The sequence below is a fragment of the Phanerochaete carnosa genome (genome assembly GCF_000300595.1).
Source record: "Phanerochaete carnosa HHB-10118-sp unplaced genomic scaffold PHACAscaffold_11, whole genome shotgun sequence".
In the NCBI taxonomy this organism is placed as follows: Eukaryota; Fungi; Basidiomycota; class Agaricomycetes; order Polyporales; family Phanerochaetaceae; genus Phanerochaete; species Phanerochaete carnosa.
In genome coordinates, this window is record NW_006767638.1 from 102,464 (window position 1) to 122,365 (window position 19,902).

General features: G+C 54.7%; 6 protein-coding genes across 6 annotated transcripts; 1 reads left to right on the forward strand and 5 right to left on the reverse strand.

The window, feature by feature from the left end:
* Positions 1-280: 280 nt before the first annotated feature.
* PHACADRAFT_213320 (uncharacterized protein) lies at positions 281-1,549 on the reverse strand. Its single transcript, XM_007400595.1, has 5 exons — positions 1,413-1,549; positions 1,242-1,363; positions 1,081-1,180; positions 828-1,003; positions 281-723 (listed from the first exon to the last, which is right to left on the reverse strand). The coding sequence occupies exons 1-5, from the start codon at positions 1,459-1,461 to the stop codon at positions 601-603; spliced, it is 570 nt and encodes a 189-aa protein (XP_007400657.1). The 5' UTR covers positions 1,462-1,549; the 3' UTR covers positions 281-600.
* A 169-nt stretch (positions 1,550-1,718) lies between these two features.
* Positions 1,719-7,372, reverse strand: PHACADRAFT_263653 (uncharacterized protein). The gene is made up of 8 exons (XM_007400596.1): positions 6,519-7,372; positions 4,817-6,432; positions 4,534-4,755; positions 3,490-4,408; positions 3,223-3,435; positions 3,032-3,169; positions 2,598-2,972; positions 1,719-2,522 (listed from the first exon to the last, which is right to left on the reverse strand). Exons 2-8 carry the CDS (start codon positions 6,005-6,007, stop codon positions 2,128-2,130), a joined length of 3,453 nt encoding a protein of 1,150 aa, XP_007400658.1. The 5' UTR covers positions 6,008-6,432; positions 6,519-7,372; the 3' UTR covers positions 1,719-2,127.
* Positions 7,373-7,759: 387 nt separating this feature from the next.
* PHACADRAFT_152310 (uncharacterized protein) lies at positions 7,760-9,072 on the reverse strand (the record flags this gene model as incomplete). Its single annotated transcript, XM_007400597.1, has 2 exons — positions 7,760-8,044; positions 8,115-9,072. 2 exons carry the CDS (start codon positions 9,070-9,072, stop codon positions 7,794-7,796), a joined length of 1,209 nt encoding a protein of 402 aa, XP_007400659.1. The 3' UTR covers positions 7,760-7,793.
* Positions 9,073-9,326: 254 nt separating this feature from the next.
* PHACADRAFT_263659 (uncharacterized protein) lies at positions 9,327-12,504 on the forward strand. Its single transcript, XM_007400598.1, has 21 exons — positions 9,327-9,646; positions 9,694-9,782; positions 9,834-9,856; positions 9,914-9,936; positions 9,983-9,989; positions 10,042-10,079; positions 10,131-10,353; positions 10,417-10,591; positions 10,642-10,680; positions 10,737-10,808; positions 10,862-10,989; positions 11,045-11,258; positions 11,308-11,406; positions 11,458-11,505; positions 11,555-11,681; positions 11,736-11,780; positions 11,845-11,886; positions 11,940-12,017; positions 12,068-12,204; positions 12,264-12,272; positions 12,325-12,504. The coding sequence occupies exons 1-21, from the start codon at positions 9,346-9,348 to the stop codon at positions 12,361-12,363; spliced, it is 1,956 nt and encodes a 651-aa protein (XP_007400660.1). The 5' UTR covers positions 9,327-9,345; the 3' UTR covers positions 12,364-12,504.
* Positions 12,505-12,905: 401 nt separating this feature from the next.
* PHACADRAFT_263660 (uncharacterized protein) lies at positions 12,906-16,105 on the reverse strand. Its single transcript, XM_007400599.1, has 14 exons — positions 16,007-16,105; positions 15,774-15,960; positions 15,631-15,716; positions 15,523-15,583; positions 15,214-15,465; positions 14,915-15,164; positions 14,659-14,862; positions 14,515-14,608; positions 14,370-14,462; positions 14,215-14,320; positions 13,812-14,162; positions 13,574-13,756; positions 13,323-13,523; positions 12,906-13,263 (listed from the first exon to the last, which is right to left on the reverse strand). Exons 2-14 carry the CDS (start codon positions 15,945-15,947, stop codon positions 13,015-13,017), a joined length of 2,304 nt encoding a protein of 767 aa, XP_007400661.1. The 5' UTR covers positions 15,948-15,960; positions 16,007-16,105; the 3' UTR covers positions 12,906-13,014.
* A 153-nt stretch (positions 16,106-16,258) lies between these two features.
* Positions 16,259-19,669, reverse strand: PHACADRAFT_263665 (uncharacterized protein). Its single transcript, XM_007400600.1, has 17 exons — positions 19,579-19,669; positions 19,512-19,523; positions 19,395-19,459; positions 19,311-19,338; positions 19,017-19,253; positions 18,905-18,959; positions 18,831-18,842; positions 18,579-18,778; positions 18,265-18,523; positions 18,110-18,196; positions 18,041-18,050; positions 17,887-17,978; positions 17,715-17,826; positions 17,419-17,658; positions 17,163-17,368; positions 16,981-17,109; positions 16,259-16,929 (listed from the first exon to the last, which is right to left on the reverse strand). The coding sequence occupies exons 1-17, from the start codon at positions 19,641-19,643 to the stop codon at positions 16,348-16,350; spliced, it is 2,391 nt and encodes a 796-aa protein (XP_007400662.1). The 5' UTR covers positions 19,644-19,669; the 3' UTR covers positions 16,259-16,347.
* Between the last annotated feature and the right edge of the window lie 233 nt (positions 19,670-19,902).

A 19,902-nucleotide genomic window follows, 5' to 3' on the forward strand; every position in this document is an offset into this window, starting at 1 on the left:
CGGTGGCGAGATAGGGAATGCGAAGATAGAAGTGAGCGTGACAGGGGCAGACGGCCCTTGGGCAGGGACGCGACTCACAGGTCGTATGGCTGTCTATAGGCATTGTCGAGTCATTGAACACACGCAAGCCGCCATGGTCAGTGTCTGGGACGACAGACAGCCTGTGGTCGATCCATATGTCGTGCTGGGTGCACCAGCTGAGCAGGGTCGATACCACGTCACGAGCATCTCCAGGCATTCTAGGATCGGCGAAACCTCGAAACTCACGTCGGTGGGAGCAGCACCGTCCAGAAAAAGAGCGTAGCGGCCGACGAGACGGCGGTGGTGAGCAGCAGCTGGTGGGCAGTGGACGCGTCTCGTCCAGAACAAGTAAAGCGTTCTCACGTTGCACTCGGCCTGTGCTCTCCTCTCCCGGGGCAAGCCAACGTTTCTGACAGTCCCTTTCTGACAACGTAAGATGGAAAGCTTATGGGCCATGGCACATTCTCCCCCGTAACGTACTGAGACATCGTCGTAACATTCGTGAAAAGTAACGAAGCACCACACAAATAAGAGCATGAAACTACCCAATGAGACCACCTACTGGCAAGCTGCCGGTCTTTATTGGTCTTTCTTGTTCTCGCCTGCCGCCGACGTCGCCGTCGCAGACCTATCCTTCTTGTCTAGCTCTGCGAGCCTAGCCAGCTCCTTGGCCTCGGTACGCCGTGCATACTCCTCCCCAGCCTGTAAAAAAGCGTCCGATCACGCACCCGGGCGAGTGTAAAGATATCGGTCAGCACACGTACGTAGAGCGCACTGTCACGCTTTGCGTAAGGGGAACTACACACCTGAAGGAAAAGCACTCCGCCAAGGAGAGCGATGACGATCGTATTCCCCGCCGAGAGCAGGCGAAGGGCCTCAATTTGGTCTTCGCGCGTGTCCACGCCCTCGACTGGGGTCGCGATTGTCCTCGACGCAGGCAGGCCCACCGAAAGATAGACGGACAGCGCAAATATATACGCCGCTGTGGGAAGATGGTACCGTCCAATACCCGGTTTGCGTCAGCGGCAAGAATTGGGCACGGCCAGCGGAGCGACGTACCGAGTGAGGACCCGTCAAACCATTTTGCACCCTCGTCCATTCTGACAAGTTTCCCGACGAGACCTATTATTCCAACACCCATAATTGCATGCATGAGAGCCTATAGCAGGGAGATAAAAAGCTGTGAGCTGCGAGGTGACACGAATGGGTATGAAGCGTACCTTGATGGCTGGAGGCGAGTGGAAGAACGTCGTGTAGAACTCAAGTCCATCTCTGACGACGTCTTCCGTCAACGGCGTGAAGAGTACACGATAGTCGACGTTCATGCATATGAACAAGACACCTGTCCGCCTTGAGCCCCATTGCCCCCTGGCCAGAGACGGCGGACTCACCGAGAAAGAAACAAACAGAGGAAAGGACGGCAGCTTGCCTGAAGCCCATCTCGCTTTTGCTATGTGTGTCGTGTGCGGGGGCAGAGGCAGCTGGCGGTCGTGCGCATTGGCCAAGAGCACCAACATCTCGAAGCGGACAGTAGCAACTGGTTCCTGGCGCCCAATCAACCCCATCACGCGCAGCGCGCCCTTTCCCAGAATGGCAGGCGTGGTCTGTCTGACCCTTTACCCGCCATTTGTCCATCGTCGGGTGGCCTTGGAGACCAATATCCAGACTTTGACTAGCCTGACTCCCGCACAGCGACACGAATATATATGTGGACCCACAAGCAAACACTAGTTCTAGGCAAGGCCTGCTTTTTGCCTATCCGGACTGTCCTCCGTTCTGTCGATGAGGCCATGACTCGTCGGGATATTACAGTGCGTATGCGAAGCAGATACCGATAAGTAATGGTCCATGAAAGGTCGTGAGAATGATAAGATAGCATGTACATTGATACGGGTATCTATGAGCGAGTCAGGACAAGTACACCAGTACTATGCCAGTACGCCGATCGGTATATCGTGAATAATGCCGGAAGGGAGACATCGTCGCAAGTGTGGAGCCACAGTGAAACTAGAAGCCGCAGCTCATGGCGAGCGCTGCTCGCCGAGAGCAGCCATGATGATTCAAAAGAAATGCCGAGCACACGACCATGACAAATGCCGATAGGGTCTATCTCGGTGTATGCGGCGACGACGGGACGACGCCAGGCGACGCCGGCAGCCGCGGCGGCGTGTGCAAACTGCTATGGGGCGACGGACGCGGTGAGATGGGGAGACCCGTCGCTTGGCTCTGTCTTCGGCTCGCCTTGTCGTTCGTCGCAATGTTCAGGCCTCGGTTTGCCGCGACTGCCGCCGCCTTGTTGCGCGGCGTGGACGGCGCTGCGCTGCCGCGATCTCCAGGGTGCAGGTAACTGTCTTGTTGAGGCGGAGCAGACGTTCCCGAGTCGTGTGTCACCGAAGATTCTGCGAGAGACTCGTTTTCGGGGTCGCCGGTGCCCTCCGTACTGCTGTCGTCGTGGACAGAATATTCTTCGCCTTCACCGTCGTCCGATTGCGCGTCCTCCGCTACAAAGAAGGTGAAATCCGATGTCAGAAGCCGCGTTCGTCATAGGGCCTCGGGAGTAATAAGATGTTACGCACCGGTGAGTGTCCGCCCTGACAAACCAAGCATTTGGTCTGCCGCGGCGTCTGAGTAGCGCTTGCTGTTACGTCTGCCGAAGTCGACACGCCCTGGGTCTTCATTTTGTGCCACGGGCGCATCCTCGTCGAGTTCGCCGTCGACATTAAAAACGCGTTTGAACTCGCCGAGCATGAGGCTGAATACGCCCGCGGGAATACCCAGCGTCGGGCTGAATACTATACCCACGTTGCGTATCGTCATCTTGTTTACGTGCGCGTTCTGCACGATGAGGATGAGGTGCGCCGTGAGGGCACGCAGGAGGCTATAGTTCGCGATCGGCAGCGCTGCGATAAGTTGTGACAGCTCTGTGATACGCTCCTGGGGATCGACAAAATCTGGGAATTTTGGGGATCGGTGGGAAAACTTCAGGAGCAATGTTTATGAGGACACTCACCGATGACAGACAAGAATCGCAGGTGCAGGTCGCGCGTGAGGATGCTTGCAGGAAGTTCCCGAAGGAAAGTCTTGAGTAGCCCCGCAATAGCATGCGGGTCCCAGAATTCGTCTGAGCCCAAGAGATCAACGTCACCCTCTACGGTATGGCTGTCAGTCAAACTCTGCAACGAAGGAAAGTTTGAAACTCACCATTGTTGAAGCGGTCCTTCAGGGCCTTGATGACAGCTGAGCTTCCGCTGAGACGGTAGATTCCTTCCTCCTGGTCGGCTTTCTTTGCCTCCAGATACTGGATGCAGCGGAAGACGATCGCGGGCAAGCTTGCAATCTCTGCCACGTCCAGCGACTCCTCGAGGCTTACGCCAAACACTGCCCTTGGGACATGTACAGGCATGTTTGGTTTGTCTGCAGGTAGCACACTCAGCTTAATGTCACGTAAGTTCACACGTAGCTACTCACCATGTTGCATCCGGCCGAAGCCCCAGAAGGACCTAGACTTGGCTTTCTCCCTACGGTCGTTGGGTGACGAGGCGTCCGGCGACGGCGCATCCTTCCCTCCAAACTTGTAGCCTGCTGGTATGGGAGTGCCATTCATCGGCCCAGAGATCTTGACCTTGCCATTTGCATCTACGCGTGGGGTCTGCACGGCAGGCTCCCGCTCGGGCGATGGCGCCCGCTCAGAGGCGGCTGACGTCTTCAGCGGGTTCATCGACCGCCGCCGCTCCTTACGCCGCTGCTCCGGTGGTGCCATTGCCAAAGGAAGCCTCGCCTTGGACACTGTGCGCTGGTCCGACATGTCCGAATAGTGGCCCATCTCTGAGTTCGCACGTTGTCCCCCTGCGGGAAGCATGTCCGGGTCCTCCCCACCGACAAGGGGAGACGATATCGGGAGTGAACTCGAGAGCTGTTCGGGGACAGTGACAGTCTGAGTTGTTGTTTTGGTGGCGCTATCGTCCGGAACGGGTGCAGACTGGAAGAGTTTCGCGTTGTTTGCGTCAGGCGCAAGCTGCGAGATCGGTACCGCTGCGCCCTTGGCAATCTCCATATTCCGCGCACGCCGCGTAGGCGTTCCCTGTGAGTCGGAAGGTGCCTCCGAGCTGATGCTTACACGCGAGTCGGCCGCGCCTGGTAGATCGTCTTCATACCGCCCTGTTACGTAGCGCACGAGGATTTCGACCCAGCTGTCGCGCTCTTCGTCGCTTTCTGCGCAGAGAACGTGCCTAGGATGAGGGCCGCCAGGACCACGTTTGGCCTCGATGATCAAGAACGCATGTCGGTATTCGTTGTCTTCATCCGCGTCCTTCCTATCGGCCGTCCGTTGCTGACGTCCTATTTGTGCACCGGTGATCACGATTGAGCCCAGGTGCGCCCCGCCGCGCTACGTCATTCCGATGTGATTAGTCTTGGAATTCGTGCAAAGAGCTACCACACGCTCGGTTCATGGGAGCGATGTGCGCATGGACCAACATGGATAGCTCTGGAAGTAGAAAACAGAAAACTCACGCCATCGTAGTATTCAAGCGAAGGCCCCTGAAGCACGAAATACCGCGTTTTCCAGCCACCAAAGTTCTTGCCTCTTTTCGTCAGGTAGCCCTCCTTGTACCCAGCACGTGCGACGGGCCTCTGGGCTTCACTCGCGATTCCAGAGGTCAAGAATGCGATGATCTCATTCTTGTTCTTCATGGGAAGCGCTATCACCGACCGCAAGTACTGCTCCAGTGCAGCCTGCGGGAGAAGGACGCTTTAGCCCAGCAGCTCCAAGGATAGATGAGAATCGCGAACTCACTTTGCGCTGATCGACCTTTGCGGGAGCGTGATCTTTCCACAAGCGGCCCTCGGGCAAGCCGACCAGCTTCTTTCCCAGGCTTTTCCCAGCAGCAGCTCGAACACGGGAATCGAGCGTGAGCACATCGCTGTACAACTTCTCGATCCTCCACGGTTGCTTCCCATTGCCAGGGTCTACGGCGATAACGAAGGAAAGCACGTCCTTGCCACGATCGTTCGGCCGTATCGTCGAGTGTGACACCGCAATTGTCGTCCGAGGGAGGTCCGCGGGCAGCAGCGGAAGTGCACGGAACGCAGGCTGCGGGGGTGGTCCTGCGCTGAAGGGGCTTGGGGGAGGTAATTGAGACATTGATGACTGAGCGGCAAGCGCAGACTGTGCGGGAGCGGGATAAGCGTCGGACAATCCGTTGAGACGAAGGTGCGTGCGACTTCCATCAGGAAGTTCCGACATCGTCTCTGGTAGGGAGCGCGCTATTGGTGATGTTTGTGCTTGACTCGGCTGTAGAACGAGCATGTCTGCGGAAAGATTGACCGGCGGCGTGCCTGGTGGGAGAGGGAAGTCGTCTGCGGTCGCACGCTTCTTTCTTGCAGGGTTGGAGACCGAGTCTTCTTCGTTTTCATCGTACTCTGACGCGAGACTGTCCACGACAGACACTCGCCCACCCCCATCCACGCTCTCCTCATAATGACTATCAATGTCGTCCGCTTCCAGATCTAGGAACTCGCCGTTGTCCGTTGCCCGGCTGCCTGACCGCGAGTCCGACAGCTCGCTCGTCTCCTCTGCCTCTTTCCCAGACTTGGCAACTTGGTTCTGCTTGATTGGGGATTCAGCTCTCTTCTCGTTCATAGCGACGTGACTTTTGTCGGGAGAAGCAGAACCAGGACGGATATTAGGGGAGCCACGAGACGAGTGGGGGCTAGGACCGGGCGACTCGTTCATCGTAGCGTAGTAACGTTTCGTTTCCCCTGGCAAAGAAACATGAGAACCACGGGGCTGTCGGGAAGGAGGCTGTGGATCGGTGGTACCGTCATGTTGGGAACTAGACGCAGATTGCACGATGACTTGTGGCCGCTCATCTCGAGGACCGGCCGGCGATCGTGGTGAGGTGGGTTTGCTAGGATTACTAGGATGTGCCGAAGAGGCATCGCCATCGTAAGAGTAAGAGTCGTCGTTCGCTGGAGCGGCTGTCATGGGTGTATGAGCAGGACGGGATGACGCAGGGTATGCAGAAGGAGGAATGTTCCAGCCACCCCCCGCAGTGGTGGTCGCAGTCTTTAAGTTATCGCTGTGGTAGCCTGACGATCTCGCCACAGACGAAGGCTCGCTGTCATAAAGTGGGCTGGGACGTGCGTTTAGTGGCAGGGGCTGAGGCCGCCGGGGATCCGAGCCAGTTGACATGGACAGCTGTGCAGAGGGCAACGCGACAGATGGTGTTTCCGAAGGCGACGTCGCGACGTTGGTCGAGGATGATGCCTGAGATGCTGACAGGTAATTGGCTGGCATCTGCGAAGGGACTGTCGACATGTTCAGACTGTTCTGCGAGTTCTGGCGCTCGCGCGTGAGCGGACGAGCATGAGGATCGGCACCATTGACTGTGTTCGATTGTCGCTGAGGAGCTGGGCGCGGAAGGTTAGGTCTTGAGGAAATAGAGAGCAGTGCTATACCAGCATAGCGCCGATCCGCATGACAATAGAGAACGCACCTATATCGCCGGAATGGGCTCTATGCATCTGAGCTCTCGGGTCTGAATGTCCACCAGCACTTCCACTACCGCTCTCGCTGTTGCGCATGTGGGTATGAGAAGCGGCGGACCGCAGACTGCCCTCCCTGCCTTCGCGCCTTTCTTTCTCCCTGTGCGCCCTCAGCATCGCGTCGGTGTTCTCCCCCAGGTGCTGCAGCCGGCTTCGATAGAGATCCCGCTCGCCACGCACGCGCTCTAGCTCCTTCAATATTTGGTTGTATCCGGTGCGTTGCTTCTCGATGAGTTTCCAAAGCTGAGCGTTCTGGCCGGTCAGGAGATTACGATCTGAGACAGCAGAGTCGAGTGCTGCCATGGCAGGATTCGCAGAGGAGGAGTGAGCCGCCAAGAGGGTCTGCACAGTTGTTGGGGTCATAGAAGGACCATTGGGTGCCGAGCTTGAGCTGGATGAATGGTGGGCCACGCGAGGGGCATTGGGTGAGCCGGTGGCATGGTCGGGGCGCGACGTCGGGTTTCGCTCGCGCATCGGGGTGCCTTGCATGCTGGCGGACTTCATGCTGGATGTAGACTGAAAGGATGCGGACATTGTTGGGGCGTGCACGAATAAAAGGTGGTGGCCAATGAAGGTAGTTGAGCGCAAGGAGATCCAGGTATGGGTTCGTGCGGGTCGTGAGAGGAGGTGTGTCTTGACGGTGAAGTGGGCGTCGTCAGGAGCGGATGTTAGAGACTGACGGCGACGACGAGCTCGGACATGCGGAGGAGAGGAGAAGGATTGAACAGGACTCACGAGCTGCTCGAGCTCTGCTGTATCAAACGCGACGGGAATTCGCGAGCCACGTGGAAAATATGAAACCACCGCCTACTGCGTGCGCTCCGAGTACAGTACCCTCGTTGCAACACGACCGACCCCGTACTCAGCCCGAGCCGCTCTGATCTCGTTGCCACACGAACATCAGCAAATCAGCCCTCTCGGCTAGCAGAACAGCCTGTACTCATTTCGACATAGCATCCCTAATTGCTCACATTGACGAGCATCACACCGCTCAGGGCAGCTTGGACAGTGTATCTGTATCATCCACCTTGTATCTGCCGTTGAACCCAGCCATCAAAATGCCCTGCTTTCATCGGTCCTCTGTGGGCGCGAACCATCAAATACCGCTGACGGCCCTTACGAGGCCTGGGCCGACACTTGTCGCGATCCCAACCACAGCTACGATCGCAAGTCAAGCGAAAGACCACTAGCGCGCGACATCTCGGATCCACTCATGCAGATCCGTGCTATTCTGTGTGCTGTTGCCCTGCGACGTCGACCGAGTCCCCCGACGTCTGCAAATTAACCTCGTTGATGCAGCGACTACACTGACAAAGGAAGAACCACCCGTCTTGGAGGTATCTCCTACGCTCCTCGAGGCTCATGCCATCAACATGTCCATAGCTAATGCAGAGCTCGTCGCCTGTACGGGCCTTTTCCGTTGTCACGAAGCGTAGGCGGCGACCCATGCGTTCCTTCAGAACATTCGGCGAGCAATCTATGATATCTCGGTCAGCACAGTGTACGTTGGGAAGCGTGATGCCGCTCATGGCGAAGGCAGCACTTACGGTGATTAAAGATCGAAGGAATGGGGTAGGTTCCGAATCCGAGTCCCTCGCTCTCCGCTGCGACTGGCACTTGCCATATGCCGAACGAGTTACTGAGGTCTGCTCCCAGGGCAGTCCTGACGTTCTGGGGTGTGATCACGTCAGAAAGGTCCACTATGGCTGCTTGGTCAGTCGGGCTGCTGTGCGTGTTTAATGACGACCGTGGGCCCTTGTACGAAAAGCGCGACTTCAAGACCTGGTAGACCCGTATCCAGTTCTCCAAGAGCCCGGGAAACATGCTCGTTTGCGGCAGTTCCCCAGACTGAAGGGCGGCGAAGTCTCGCCAGGTGGCCCCACCGAAGTTCAACGTGCCAGAAGAGTGAGAGATATCGGCGGGCTCAGAGGTAGTGTCCTTGTCCGACCGTGTAGCGTTCGATTTTAACTCCCGATACAAATGGACGAGAGCTACAAGAACATATCGCGCAAGATCTGCCTCGAAGTCGTCGAGCTTGATCATCTTCCATCTAGCCAGGGTCTTTGCCTGTTTCTCTTGCGACGCAACTTCTTCCCAGGCCCGAGCGAGGGCATCCTCAGTGATCTTTTCGGGCGTGGTAAAGTTTTCCTGTTTGGCCTTGCCCTTTCCACTGCGTATTCGTGCGGTCTCGAGGGTTCTGAGCAGGGCCACCGTCTCTATTCCCTCCCGCTCTAGCCATATGTCGCGACACCGCCCATCACAAAACCACAGCCCCGCCTCCACAAAGTCACGGCAGGTCAAGAAGTCGGTCCGCCCGAGCTCGTATCGCCAGCACTCCGCGCAGACTTCCTTCCTGAAATTCTTGTAGAGCATATCGGCGTACGGCGTCGAAACATCCAGGACACAGGTACCCTTGGGGATATCGCAGGCAGCACGGTATGATCTACCCGTGAGAGGGGAGACGGTGACGGTGAGCGTGGACGGAAGGCCGCTAGCTGGCGACATGGCGGTTGTGATTCAGGACGCACTGCCCGTGCGGCGCACCGCACGCAACGGTCTCGGTCTGTCCGCTCCGCCAATCAGAGCGCGGCATTCCGAAATCTCAACACCTCCACCTCCACGTGCCTCGGAACTACGCTCCAATTGCCATTTCAGGCCGCTACTTTAGTTTCATGTTTCGCCGCCGCCGCCCCGAACACCCTCCCTACGCCCCTCCACTCGTCCCCAGTCCACACAGCTTGTCTTCAGCTTCCTCGTCGTCTCGATTCTCGCTCACACATGCTCACCGTCGCCCGCGCGCCGTCTAGGGTCTGCGTTTCACTGGCCCTTCGCGCCCCTGCTTCAGCGGGGAGGCATTCGAAAGCGAAGAATGTCGCTACCAGGCTCGCGCAGGCGCAACAGAGCGTGGCCGGCCTCACGATGAATTCATCTTGGCGCAGCCTGTCGAACGTAGCTCTCAAGCGAAAGGAGGACCCCGACGTCGGAGATGTCATCCCCGCCGACCAGGCCGAGTCACTTGGGGCCAAGCAGCAGACTGAACACGCAGTAATCTCTGCATTCGATCTATTCAGCATAGGAGGTGTGTAGCGTGCTATCGCCACCCGAGCCTTTCCTCACTACAAACAGTCGGTCCAAGTTCGTCCCACACCGTCGGACCCATGCGCGCAGGCAAAATATTTATAACCGACCTGCTAGACCTCGGTCTGTTGGAAAAGGTGTGTAGCCATTGAGCTGCCCGTGACGCGCGTCTCCATGGAATCGTGCAGGTCAGAACCGTCAAAATTACACTGTACGTTCCTCCAAAGCGTGGTTGTGGCAAATAAGAGCGTCTAACAGCAGGGTGAAGCTATGGCTCTCTGGCTGCGACAGGTGAGTGTTATCTAATTAGCCAGAGATACGACTGACCACCTTCCAGGCAAAGGGTACGAAACACGCAAAGCTTCAATCGCTACAGCTTAACCCACAGCTTTATAGCCACCATACGCCACAAGCTATTCTTCTCGGACTGGAAGGTGGGATCCTAGCACTTTTCGTTCTCCAGCTAGTATCTGACCATCGCCTAGGCTCGGATCCGGAGACAATTGACACTGGTACCATCCCTTCTCGATACCAGGCAATTTTGGAGAACAAGAGTCTCATGCTCAGCGGGACACATCACATTCATTACGACATGGATAGAGACATGCTGTGGCACTGGGATCAAGTTCTGAAAACTCATCCCAATGGCATGCGTTTTTCTGCGTTCAACGAGAACGGAGATCTTCTCGCCACGAACGAGTACTTCAGGTAAGCCTCCCAAACGTGCTCTACATCCTACGTGTCGCTGATGGTATTCCCATCAATTTCAAGTGTCGGAGGCGGTTTCGTAGTCAACGAAAAGACGCAGGTTGACGAAAATCTGTACTACAAGGGTGTTGACAAGAGCAGTGTCCACGGTGCCCGTCTGCTCCAGACTCACAGCCTTACCGAACCTGACGTAACTCGGGATGAGTACGATCCTACTTCTCCGCCATACCCCTTTGTCGTAAGCCCTCACCCACCTCGAAGGCAGTTTTGAGTCTGATGTTGGTGCAGTCTGGCGATAGTCTTCTTGCGCTGACGCGTAAATACAACGTACGTTCTCTGAATACTCTGGGTTCAACCCCATCCGACCACTTCGTCGTGGATAGATGACTATTGCACAAATTGTATATGACAACGAGCTTCACTTCGGATACTCGCACGAGGAGATCAACCAGAAGGTCAGTGAGGCAAGGAGCTGATTTCTATTCGCATCAGACTGATGATCTCCTAGTTGGTGAGGATATGGAAAGTTATGGATGACTGCATCCGTACTGGCGTGTCTTCATCTGAAGAGAAACTACCCGGTCGGCTGGGGCTTCGTCGTCGTGCACCTATGCTTTATCGGCGGCTGATGCGCGGGTAAGCTACCATTTCTTCTGGCGTACCTGCGAATCTGAGTCCATTGCAAATATAGATTCTACCCTGGGGTTGCAGGCCCGCTGCTCCCTCAGATTGGCGCAGGTGATCATACAGCCAGTGGTAACATCGACGCGCCCGCAGGCGAGGAGCACTTCGCCCCAGGTTTCGAGGAGACCGTAGAGAAGCCATCTAAAGGAAAGATCGCCAAAGCATCGCGTGCGACGAAGGTTGTTGGTTCACTGGAGCATCCAATCTTGCCTATGCCACCAGTTGGTTTTCTTCCACATGACTGTGGGATGGTCGCTGACAATGAAGTAGAGCAAGACGACGATCCCTGCAATGGACTTCCTGTCATGCTACGCGATTGCCGTGAACGAGGTCAATGCCAGTGGAGGACGGATCGTAACTTCACCGACGGTTTGCTTTCTTCACACGTCAGTTCTGCGTTTGCCTGACCTTCTATGACAGAACGGGGCGGCGGGAATCATCCCGGCTGTGCTCAAGTACATCGTCGAAGTGAGCAGCTTTATCGTTCCTGTGATCGCCAATTCTGACGCTGCTATAGTTTGTCAGCGACGACCCTCAAAAGGCTATTGAAACGTTCTTGCTCACCGCCGCGGCAGTTGGGATGCTCTTTAAGCGAGGTAGCACAATATCTGCCGCTGAAGGTGGATGCCAGGCAGAGGTCGGAGGTACGTACCGATTACCACCACCGCATACGTAGCTTACTCTTGGCTGTCTGACAGTCGCTTGCTCTATGGCTGCCGCAGGGTTCGCAGCATGCATGGGCGGTAAGTGTTATGCGGATGTGCTCATCTTGATATTCGAAACTAACCGGATATCGTCGGCTCACAGCGGATCCTGAGACGGTCCTGCAGGCGGCAGAGATAGGCATTGGTTAGTGTCGGCCTTGGGTCTTCGCCACGGATCCGTTGACGTATGTCTGTCAGAACATAATCTTGGCTTGACATGTGATCCCATCGACGGCCTGGTGCAAGTGCCTTGTATAGAACGGAACAGTCTTGGCGGTCAGCTTCTTCGCATCCTACCACCACCTAATGTCCTGAACTCTCCGTAGCCGTAAAGGCCGTGACGGCCGCGCAGCTCTCCATGGCCAGCCAAAACGTGTACAGCGTGACACTTGACGAGGCTATCGAGGCGATGAGACTGACCGCCGTCGACATGAGTGTGAAATACAAGGAGACTAGCCTTTCGGTATGTGCTTCTCTTCGGACTTCTTGACTCCTACGCGCGCTGACTATTATCTATTTTAGGGACTTGCTGTAACTATTTCCTAACGGCATTCCGAGACTTTACTAACGAGAACCTCTACAGCGAACGGTCAAGATCCCACTCACTGTGCCTGCCTGCTAAGAATGTGTGGGATTGATTATCTTGGACTGAGACTCTGGATTCTACATACTAAGTTTAGATGCGGACTCTGACATTGCTTGATTAGACTAGAGTACCTTCATACTGCACTTAGTGTCCACAAAGGCGTAGCACACGACAATGCGTGGAATGACTCAAGACTGAATCTCGGTGAGGGAACTTTCAAGCTTTAGTCGAGCATGACAAGGTAACAAGTAGTCTAAGGCGCGCTATCAACCCGGGTGGATGCTTGCCAGCGAAGGCTGGTTTTCTCACTCTTGTCGTAGTTTTTTTTTTTCTATTACTCAGTATGGCTTGGAAGTTCGCGCTTTCCCCGCTTGATATTTACTACTTAAAAGTTCGAAGCGTGAAGACCGGGGTTTGGGGAGCTGAAATATCTTAGATTGGAAGCCAAAGAGGCCACGGAGTAGAAGCGAAACACACGCACATCTCCTCACTAAGCCGCATTATTCTTCTCACTGTTAGTCACTGTAGTCAGGTATTTATCGGTTGCGATACGCGGAAGCGTTGAGCGCGTCGAGAAATTATATTCGACCGCTATCACTCGCGCACAACGTACACATCGCAGTCGAGCGATCGCAGCGCATTACTACAAGTTCTAGATACAACCGCATGCTGTTGCAAAGTACCCAATCACGCTCCCTCTACTTGAATAGTGAGCTCCTCTAATCCAGGAATCCTACTCCGTAGCAGACTGTCCACACGCTCGACTACACGTTCGACATGCTGATACCGGCCCTGCACCGTCGAATGCGGCCCGCTGGGGTCGTGGGCTACCGCAGATGGCGCAACGCTGATATGTATCGAACCGATGATACTGCTGTCGTCCTTTGGCCAGAAGCGCGGCGATGAGAACGACGTGAGGCCATCGACCTGGTGCAGCTATGCAGAGATAGAGTTAGTTAGATGTGGACCATCCGACGACGAGTCGGAAAGGTTACCTCGGTTAAGGCGGGCTCGATGTTTGAGATGCGGTAGTCCAGGTCCAGCATTAAAACTTTCCCAGTGTCAATCACGAGGGGTATAACACTTGCAGCAATGAGTATCGCAATGAAGAGTGAAGCTATGGGGTCGAAGCCTGTCCAACCATAAAATTGAATGAGCAGGGTCGAAATGATCACGCCGACAGAACCTAAAGTATCCTAATCCAGGAAGTTAGACGAGTTTGGCGGGGATCTGAAAGGTAGCGTACCGCCATGACGTGCAAAAACACGCCGCGCATGTTATGACTGTGTCCTGCGTGCCCGCCATGTTCATGGACATGTGTATGATCGTGTAAGTTGGGCGCGTGAGAGCTTGCGTGGTGGTTCTCGAAGTGCTCGTCCCGCTCAAAGTTGTAATTTGGCGTGATAGGGGACTTGAGGTCTTCCGAGTGCTGAAGGACTGACGTTAAGCGGAATGAAATCGGTTGACGAAGATACAGGGCTTACCAAGTGCGACTGTGGCTTTCCATGATCATGATCATCAGAATTTGAGTTAGTATGCCCCCCGTGCTCATGTCCATGGTCGTGGGTCGAGTGTGTGTGTGAGTGCTCATGGGCAAGGGTAGAATGAGCGTGCGAATGGGAGTGCAATGAATGGTCGTCAGTGTCCACTCGCAACGGCGATAGCGATCCTTGACGTGAATGATTGTGGCCGCGGTGCTCACTGTGACCATGTGAAGGATAGTCATCATCGCTGTGAGAGTGCAACTGACGAAGCTCTGCTGCGGGAGAGGGCTTCGGCGAATGAGACGCATGCGAGTGGCCATGACTATGACCATGGCTATGAGAATGTCCTCCCTGTGCCAAGTTTCAAAATAGATCTTAGGGGATAGCGATAATATGAGCGTACATGATGATGGTGTCCGCCCATGGCGAACATTCCGAAGAGATTAACCGCAAGACCCAATGTACTGACAAGCAATAGCTGGCTGGTGTTCATCTCAGGCGGGTTCATCCTATTCGACAATCAGCGATATCACGACAGGCTGCACAACAAAGACTCACAGTCTCTCGATGGCCTCAAAAACGATGAAGATTGAGATAAGAATCAAGAATACACCATTGGAGAAGCCAGAGAGGGTCTCTATACGGCCATAACTGCAGGAATGGTTCGTGGGCTCGAGAAGATGAACTCTGATCCATGACATACCCATATGTGAATCGTTCGTTAGGAGCCCAACGTGCCATCACAGAAGCTATGAGGCCAACTCCAATGGCCATGCAGTCGAAGGCCATATGTATAGCTTAAAAGCATCATCAGCATAAATAACATTGTAATATATACATTGCTCACCGTCGGAAATCAATCCGAGGCTGTTGGTCCAGATACCGTAAAGCATTTGCACTCCCATATAGCACATGTTGAGCACAAGAAAGTAGAATATCTTCCTCGACTCCGGATTCTCGAGGATGGATTTGAGATATCCACGAGCAAGATGAGCTATGGAGCTGTAGGGAGACTTGGCAATCGTCTGTCTTGCCTTGCCTTTGCTGATGCCTAGCAAGATGTCAGCGTCGAACGAGGTGGCAAGCGGAGGAATCTCACCGACCGTAGTAGAGGCATCCGGCAACAATAATATCAGTTATGCTTAGAGTAGGCAGCCGAGGAACTACGCTGAACAGCCCAGCAGACACGAGGACGACGATGAAGGCAAAACTGATTTCATGTGCAGAAGGAGCGTATGATAATCGCCTGGTCATTGCCGGAGAAGAGAACAGCAGGGCAACAGACAGCATGATCACTGCTGTTAGCTGTATTGTGAATCCGTGAGTGGCCTCCTCGATGTGCATCGGGCTGAGCTGATACAGGTATGAGCTAAGAGGGGCCATGTAGATACGCCAGACTTACGAAGAAGCGAGAACATATATAGATGGTGATGCTGACTAACATACCCCCAATGGTCGGCAGTGCTGTGGCCATGGCAGGTCCTAGGGTGGGCAGCAGGACTCCTTGTGTATGCTCTAACACACTGGTGGTCAACGCTTCGAGGCCAATGGCAAAGTAGCCTGGTAACGTCGTTCGAAAATTTTCAGGCGAAAATTTGGCATCAGAGAGGTAAGAGATGCCAATAGCGAGCAGGAGGTAGAGTGTGGAATGACGCTGCAGGAATAGAGCGGAAGTTAGTGATACGCTTCTTAGGCAACTGCACCAACGTACGGACGTGTTGTTGAGGACACAGCCCATCCATACCGGTGAATATTGAGATAGAATAACCATCCTGAATGCTGATTAGTTAGATTGTCGTCCGACAGCACAAGAACATGCCTGATAACTGGGAGTCGAACAAGAGCAAAGAGCGACGCGCCGAGCCGTAACGAGAGTAATAATGAAGCGAGCCCAACCACAGGCCACTGCGCAAGTCTTCAATGTCCGTGCACGGTAGAAAGAGATTGTGCTGCATGACGCACCTCGATCGGCTTGTTAGTCTGCCCTCGCATGTGCGAGAACGCCCACGCGAATGCTGCCAAAGCCCCGACACTAAGAATCTTGACTACCGTCGATGGCACGGCACCCTCCAAGATAGTCGCCTTCCCGAGGTATGCAGCGAGCAGGAAGAGTATGTTCGAGGCCGCGAGCCTCATGAACTCCGACCTGCTGCAACAGATTTAGCTAATGAGCTGCGTGCAGAAGCACGACGTACCTCCTCGCCCCCGCCTCAAGATGAACCTTGCTCCGTGTTCGTGGGTCTACAGCATTCATGCCAGTGCTCGTCTCGCAGCGAGAAACCGCGGAAGGTCGAGATGGATGACTGTTCTGGGTAGAGAGATTCGGCGAGACATGATTGCGCTTTGCCGAACGAGCTGCCGAGCTCGGGCACAAACGGACTCAAACTGGTCCAAACACAACGGCTCCTTGTTTGGTCGCCACGAGAACAGACTGCATGCATATCTGGCTACAAGAAATAAAGACTATCGAAAGAACATGTCCGAGTATTGCAGTTCATCCAAGTTACGATCTACTCCAAGAAACACCCAACTCCATTCAGCCACTCATTGACCCTGGTTGATACTGCGCATAGAAGCTTTGCCACGATGCCTGCGGGTCCGCCTGTGCTTGCGTGTCGACGGGCGAGTGGTATGCACCCGCGACAGGTGACATCTGCTCGTATGGCGAGTACTGCACCCCAGATGCAACGGTCATGTGCGGTGAATGCAGCTGACCGTACTGCGTGTCAGAGGGCCAGTGTCCGGACGCAGTACCAGAGGTGGTGGAGAAGTAGTTTGGGTACGTCTCCTCCACGGGCTGCTGCTGGTAATGCCAATGCGCCATGCCGTTCATGCCGTGGCGATCGTGCGCCGAAGGCACGTGCTCGGCAGGATATGGCTGCACAGGCGAGCTGTGTGGGCTTGGCGTATGGTGCAGGTGCAGCGAATCTTGCGGAGAATTTGGGGTAGACGGCGACCTACGCGGCACTAGTCGTGTCTTTCCCCCAAGTGCAGCCAACTCTTCGTCTTCTTCCTTGACAATAGAGTCTGGAGGTGTCATACGAGATGGACCTGGTCCATTTACCGCATGAGCACTCATCGCTAACATCGCTCTTCCCTTCAATCTCTGCAATACGGGCTGCGGGGGTGCTTCAACACCCGTGAGGCACGTCAGAGAATTGGCACTTACCAGCACCTTTGCCGCGCGGTCGTTCTCCTTGACGACTTCAAACAGGTTATACGCCGAATCCAAATTCATCAAAGCAGACCTTGCAAATGGCATTGTCGGGCATTTCGCCGCGATTGACCCCAGAACGATCTGCACGATCGCTCAGCATCAAAGCAAGGCGATGATAAGATCTGAGTTCTCACCGCACAAGAAAAGACGTGGGTGAATAAGAACCACAGACGTTCCGTAAGCCTGGAGTGTTGTGAGTGCAGGCTCTTGACGAGGCCGACAAAGGTGCAAGCGCTGGTGTATGCAGCCAGCACAGAGGGAGCAAACTTGCTGCCGAGCGGATCTTCAGGGTTGTCTTCAATTGCTCGAGCAAAGAAACCGCGGTGTAGATAAAATATGGCTGCCACGCATATTAGCGAGATTATGACCATGCCGAAGAATACAACTCACTCATCTCTTTGATCGCAAAAGCAATGTGTCGCTGCATCGTCAGCTCAATGCTCGGCTGTTCAATTTCCAGCATCTTCGCGCCGCCGAAGCCTGGTACCCGTAAGGTAGGCGGAACAGGGTAGTTGCGGACCTTCTTGTCCAGCTCCTGAATGGTCCTGTAGCTCGGCGTTTTTGCCCCAAAGGCTTGTTCATGAACGACGTTCAGACAGCGAGACGACCATCGGTGCTTCCACGCCTTGACTAAGCAAGCGATTGAGGGCTTGGAATGCTAGAGGCGGATGTCATGAAGGACGTACATGACATCTCCACATCCTCGCCCTTGTCCGGCACTTGCTGGGGATCAGGTTCAGCCATCTGACAGTCAATATACGCATTGGAGAAGGACGGAGGTCTGCCGAAGGTTAGACTCTGCCAGCGCAAGCGGTACGTCAGCTGTCGGGTAGCCAACACAGAAGCAAAAGGGCGCACCTGCCAGGAATCGTAGGTATACACTTCCCAGAGCAGCGACCTCCTGTGATAAGCCTCCTCGGGATTTAAATTCCATTTCCCACCGTCCCTGTCTGAAAAATATGCCCAGCGTCTCAGCACCACGTCAAGAAGCAAACCAGAACATTGCGCTTACGGAGGCCGAGCTGTAGCCAATCCCAAGTCAGCTATGGGGTGCGGGAAGAACCAAAAGGGTGAGACTGACACTCTGGGTAAGCTTGACCACAAGACCCATCAGAGCCCAGCGAGGGCCATCTCGGAAGGACATGAACATGAAATGGCACATAAGGACCTGCGGCACGTGCAATCAGCAATCCTCCGTGGACCTCGGAGGGGGTTGTGGGGACCGTGAATACGCACCAGCGCCTGGATCGCGGGGATTGTCTGGTGCTCGAGCACTGAGTCAAGCGAGAGCGATGCTCGGGCGAGCTGGTAATACTGCGTTGCCTCAACCGACATGTAGGACTGCTCGAGGTCGAAAAGCGTTCCCAGCGCAAGAACCATGTACAGTACGGCCAAACGGTGAGAATCAACTGGATCTTGATCTATGGTTATGGGCTGATCGTAGATACGCGAGAAAACTGCATTATAAAACTCTGCATCGGGGATTGGCGTGTACCTGCGTCTCAGATTCATTCACACGAAACTCTCGTGGAAAACTAAAACATACGTACATCCATGCACAGTGCCTATAGTAGACAGTCGCTAGCCGGCGCGCTTTCTCAACTTCTGGAAGGGAAGAATAGAGAGACTGTCGGATGTTGAGCTTGGTCTCATTAGCGGTCGCAAAAGGAAAGGCATGGCCCAGCCAAGGGATGTCAGCCGGTAAGTGTATCTCGGTATTTTCGGCCTCGTCGTCCCCCCCTTCCTCATTCTATTGTGATATCAGCACATTCATATGGTTTCTCAGCACAGAAGAAGCGTACCTGCAGAAGGTACTGCGAGATCGGCATATCAGTAAAGCGTCATAGCACAGCGACCCGTGAACTACCGAACTTACCCAGGCATTCGCTGTTGTGCCGTAGAACTTCGTACGGCCTGATTCTGATATGTACCTGAATGGGTGCGTCAGCATATTTTTACGCCACAGGCGATATATTTATACCACGTACAGTGACCCGATGGCATCTATCGCTTCTGCCGTCTCAACCTCGGTTTCCTTCGCCACTTCTGGAGCTTCCCTCTCGAGGGGCCGCTTGAGCTGTAGCAGTTCCTGACTCAATAGTGGATGCGGCTCAGCAGAAGGTGGTGCAGCGTGTGCTTCGGCAAGAGCATCTTCAAGTTCCCTGACGCGGGTAGAAAGTACTAAAATCTTCTCATGGAGCACCTCGGTATTGGCAAGGACGAATCTGAAATGTACGAGCAGCATGAACGAGACCACACTATACTTTTGGACGGCCGCATACCTGTTTCCCTTCCCCGTTGTGAGAGAGCCTGCGAGGCCATCGTCATTGCGCTTTAACTCTACGTCCACAGCCGGTAGGACGCACCATCGGGGCAGATAGCTGCACACCCCTTCTTCACACAACTTGCACAGGGGAATACACGCGAACACCTTGGGTGGCAAGCTGAGGCGGGTTATGTAAAAGGGTACGACAAGCACGGACCTTAGCTTAAGTCTTGGGAGCGGGTCAATTGAGATGCGCCGGCGGCCAATGAACGGTGACAACTCACCGACGACACTCTGCACACGAGAGAGGGCCGCTCCGTCGCTTTCCGTTTGCGCTAGAAGAGGCCATCGTGCAGCGAAGGTCAAGGTGCCGACGGCGCGCACAGTCAGAGAGGCGCTATCAGCTGACGCCCCTAACGACCATGTCCTCCAATTGTAAGTACCACATCGATTCCATACTGCTTTCGGGCAGTGCATCATCCTAGCTTTCCAGTCACATACCCTTTCTTTTCCTGAAACGACTGTATTTCACAGCACGACACCGCAATTGCGCAAAAGCTTTGTAATTCCGTAACAAACTTTAGTGTACAAATCGAATGTTTCAACCC

Coding starts and splice junctions, on each gene's coding strand:
- PHACADRAFT_213320 (XM_007400595.1), bottom strand. CDS start 1,461: ATGGGCTTCAGGCAAGCTGCCGTCCTTTCCTCTGTTTGTTTCTTTCTC. Junction 1,181..1,241: donor ACTCGCCTCCAGCCATCAAG/GTACGCTTCATA, acceptor TCCCTGCTATAG/GCTCTCATGCATGCAATTAT. Junction 1,004..1,080: donor GTTTGACGGGTCCTCACTCG/GTACGTCGCTCC, acceptor ATCTTCCCACAG/CGGCGTATATATTTGCGCTG.
- PHACADRAFT_263653 (XM_007400596.1), bottom strand. CDS start 6,007: ATGACAGCCGCTCCAGCGAACGACGACTCTTACTCTTACGATGGCGAT. Junction 3,436..3,489: donor CTTCGGCCGGATGCAACATG/GTGAGTAGCTAC, acceptor TGCTACCTGCAG/ACAAACCAAACATGCCTGTA. Junction 3,170..3,222: donor GAAGGACCGCTTCAACAATG/GTGAGTTTCAAA, acceptor GCCATACCGTAG/AGGGTGACGTTGATCTCTTG.
- PHACADRAFT_263659 (XM_007400598.1), top strand. CDS start 9,346: ATGCTCACCGTCGCCCGCGCGCCGTCTAGGGTCTGCGTTTCACTGGCC. Junction 11,407..11,457: donor GGATCGTAACTTCACCGACG/GTTTGCTTTCTT, acceptor CTTCTATGACAG/AACGGGGCGGCGGGAATCAT. Junction 11,781..11,844: donor GTTCGCAGCATGCATGGGCG/GTAAGTGTTATG, acceptor GTCGGCTCACAG/CGGATCCTGAGACGGTCCTG.
- PHACADRAFT_263660 (XM_007400599.1), bottom strand. CDS start 15,947: ATGAGGCTCGCGGCCTCGAACATACTCTTCCTGCTCGCTGCATACCTC. Junction 14,609..14,658: donor CCTCGGATTGATTTCCGACG/GTGAGCAATGTA, acceptor GATGCTTTTAAG/CTATACATATGGCCTTCGAC. Junction 14,163..14,214: donor TGGGCGGACACCATCATCAT/GTACGCTCATAT, acceptor AACTTGGCACAG/GGAGGACATTCTCATAGCCA.
- PHACADRAFT_263665 (XM_007400600.1), bottom strand. CDS start 19,643: ATGGCCTCTTCTAGCGCAAACGGAAAGCGACGGAGCGGCCCTCTCTCG. Junction 18,197..18,264: donor TCCCCGCGATCCAGGCGCTG/GTGCGTATTCAC, acceptor CACGTGCCGCAG/GTCCTTATGTGCCATTTCAT. Junction 16,930..16,980: donor ACCGCGCGGCAAAGGTGCTG/GTAAGTGCCAAT, acceptor GCACCCCCGCAG/CCCGTATTGCAGAGATTGAA.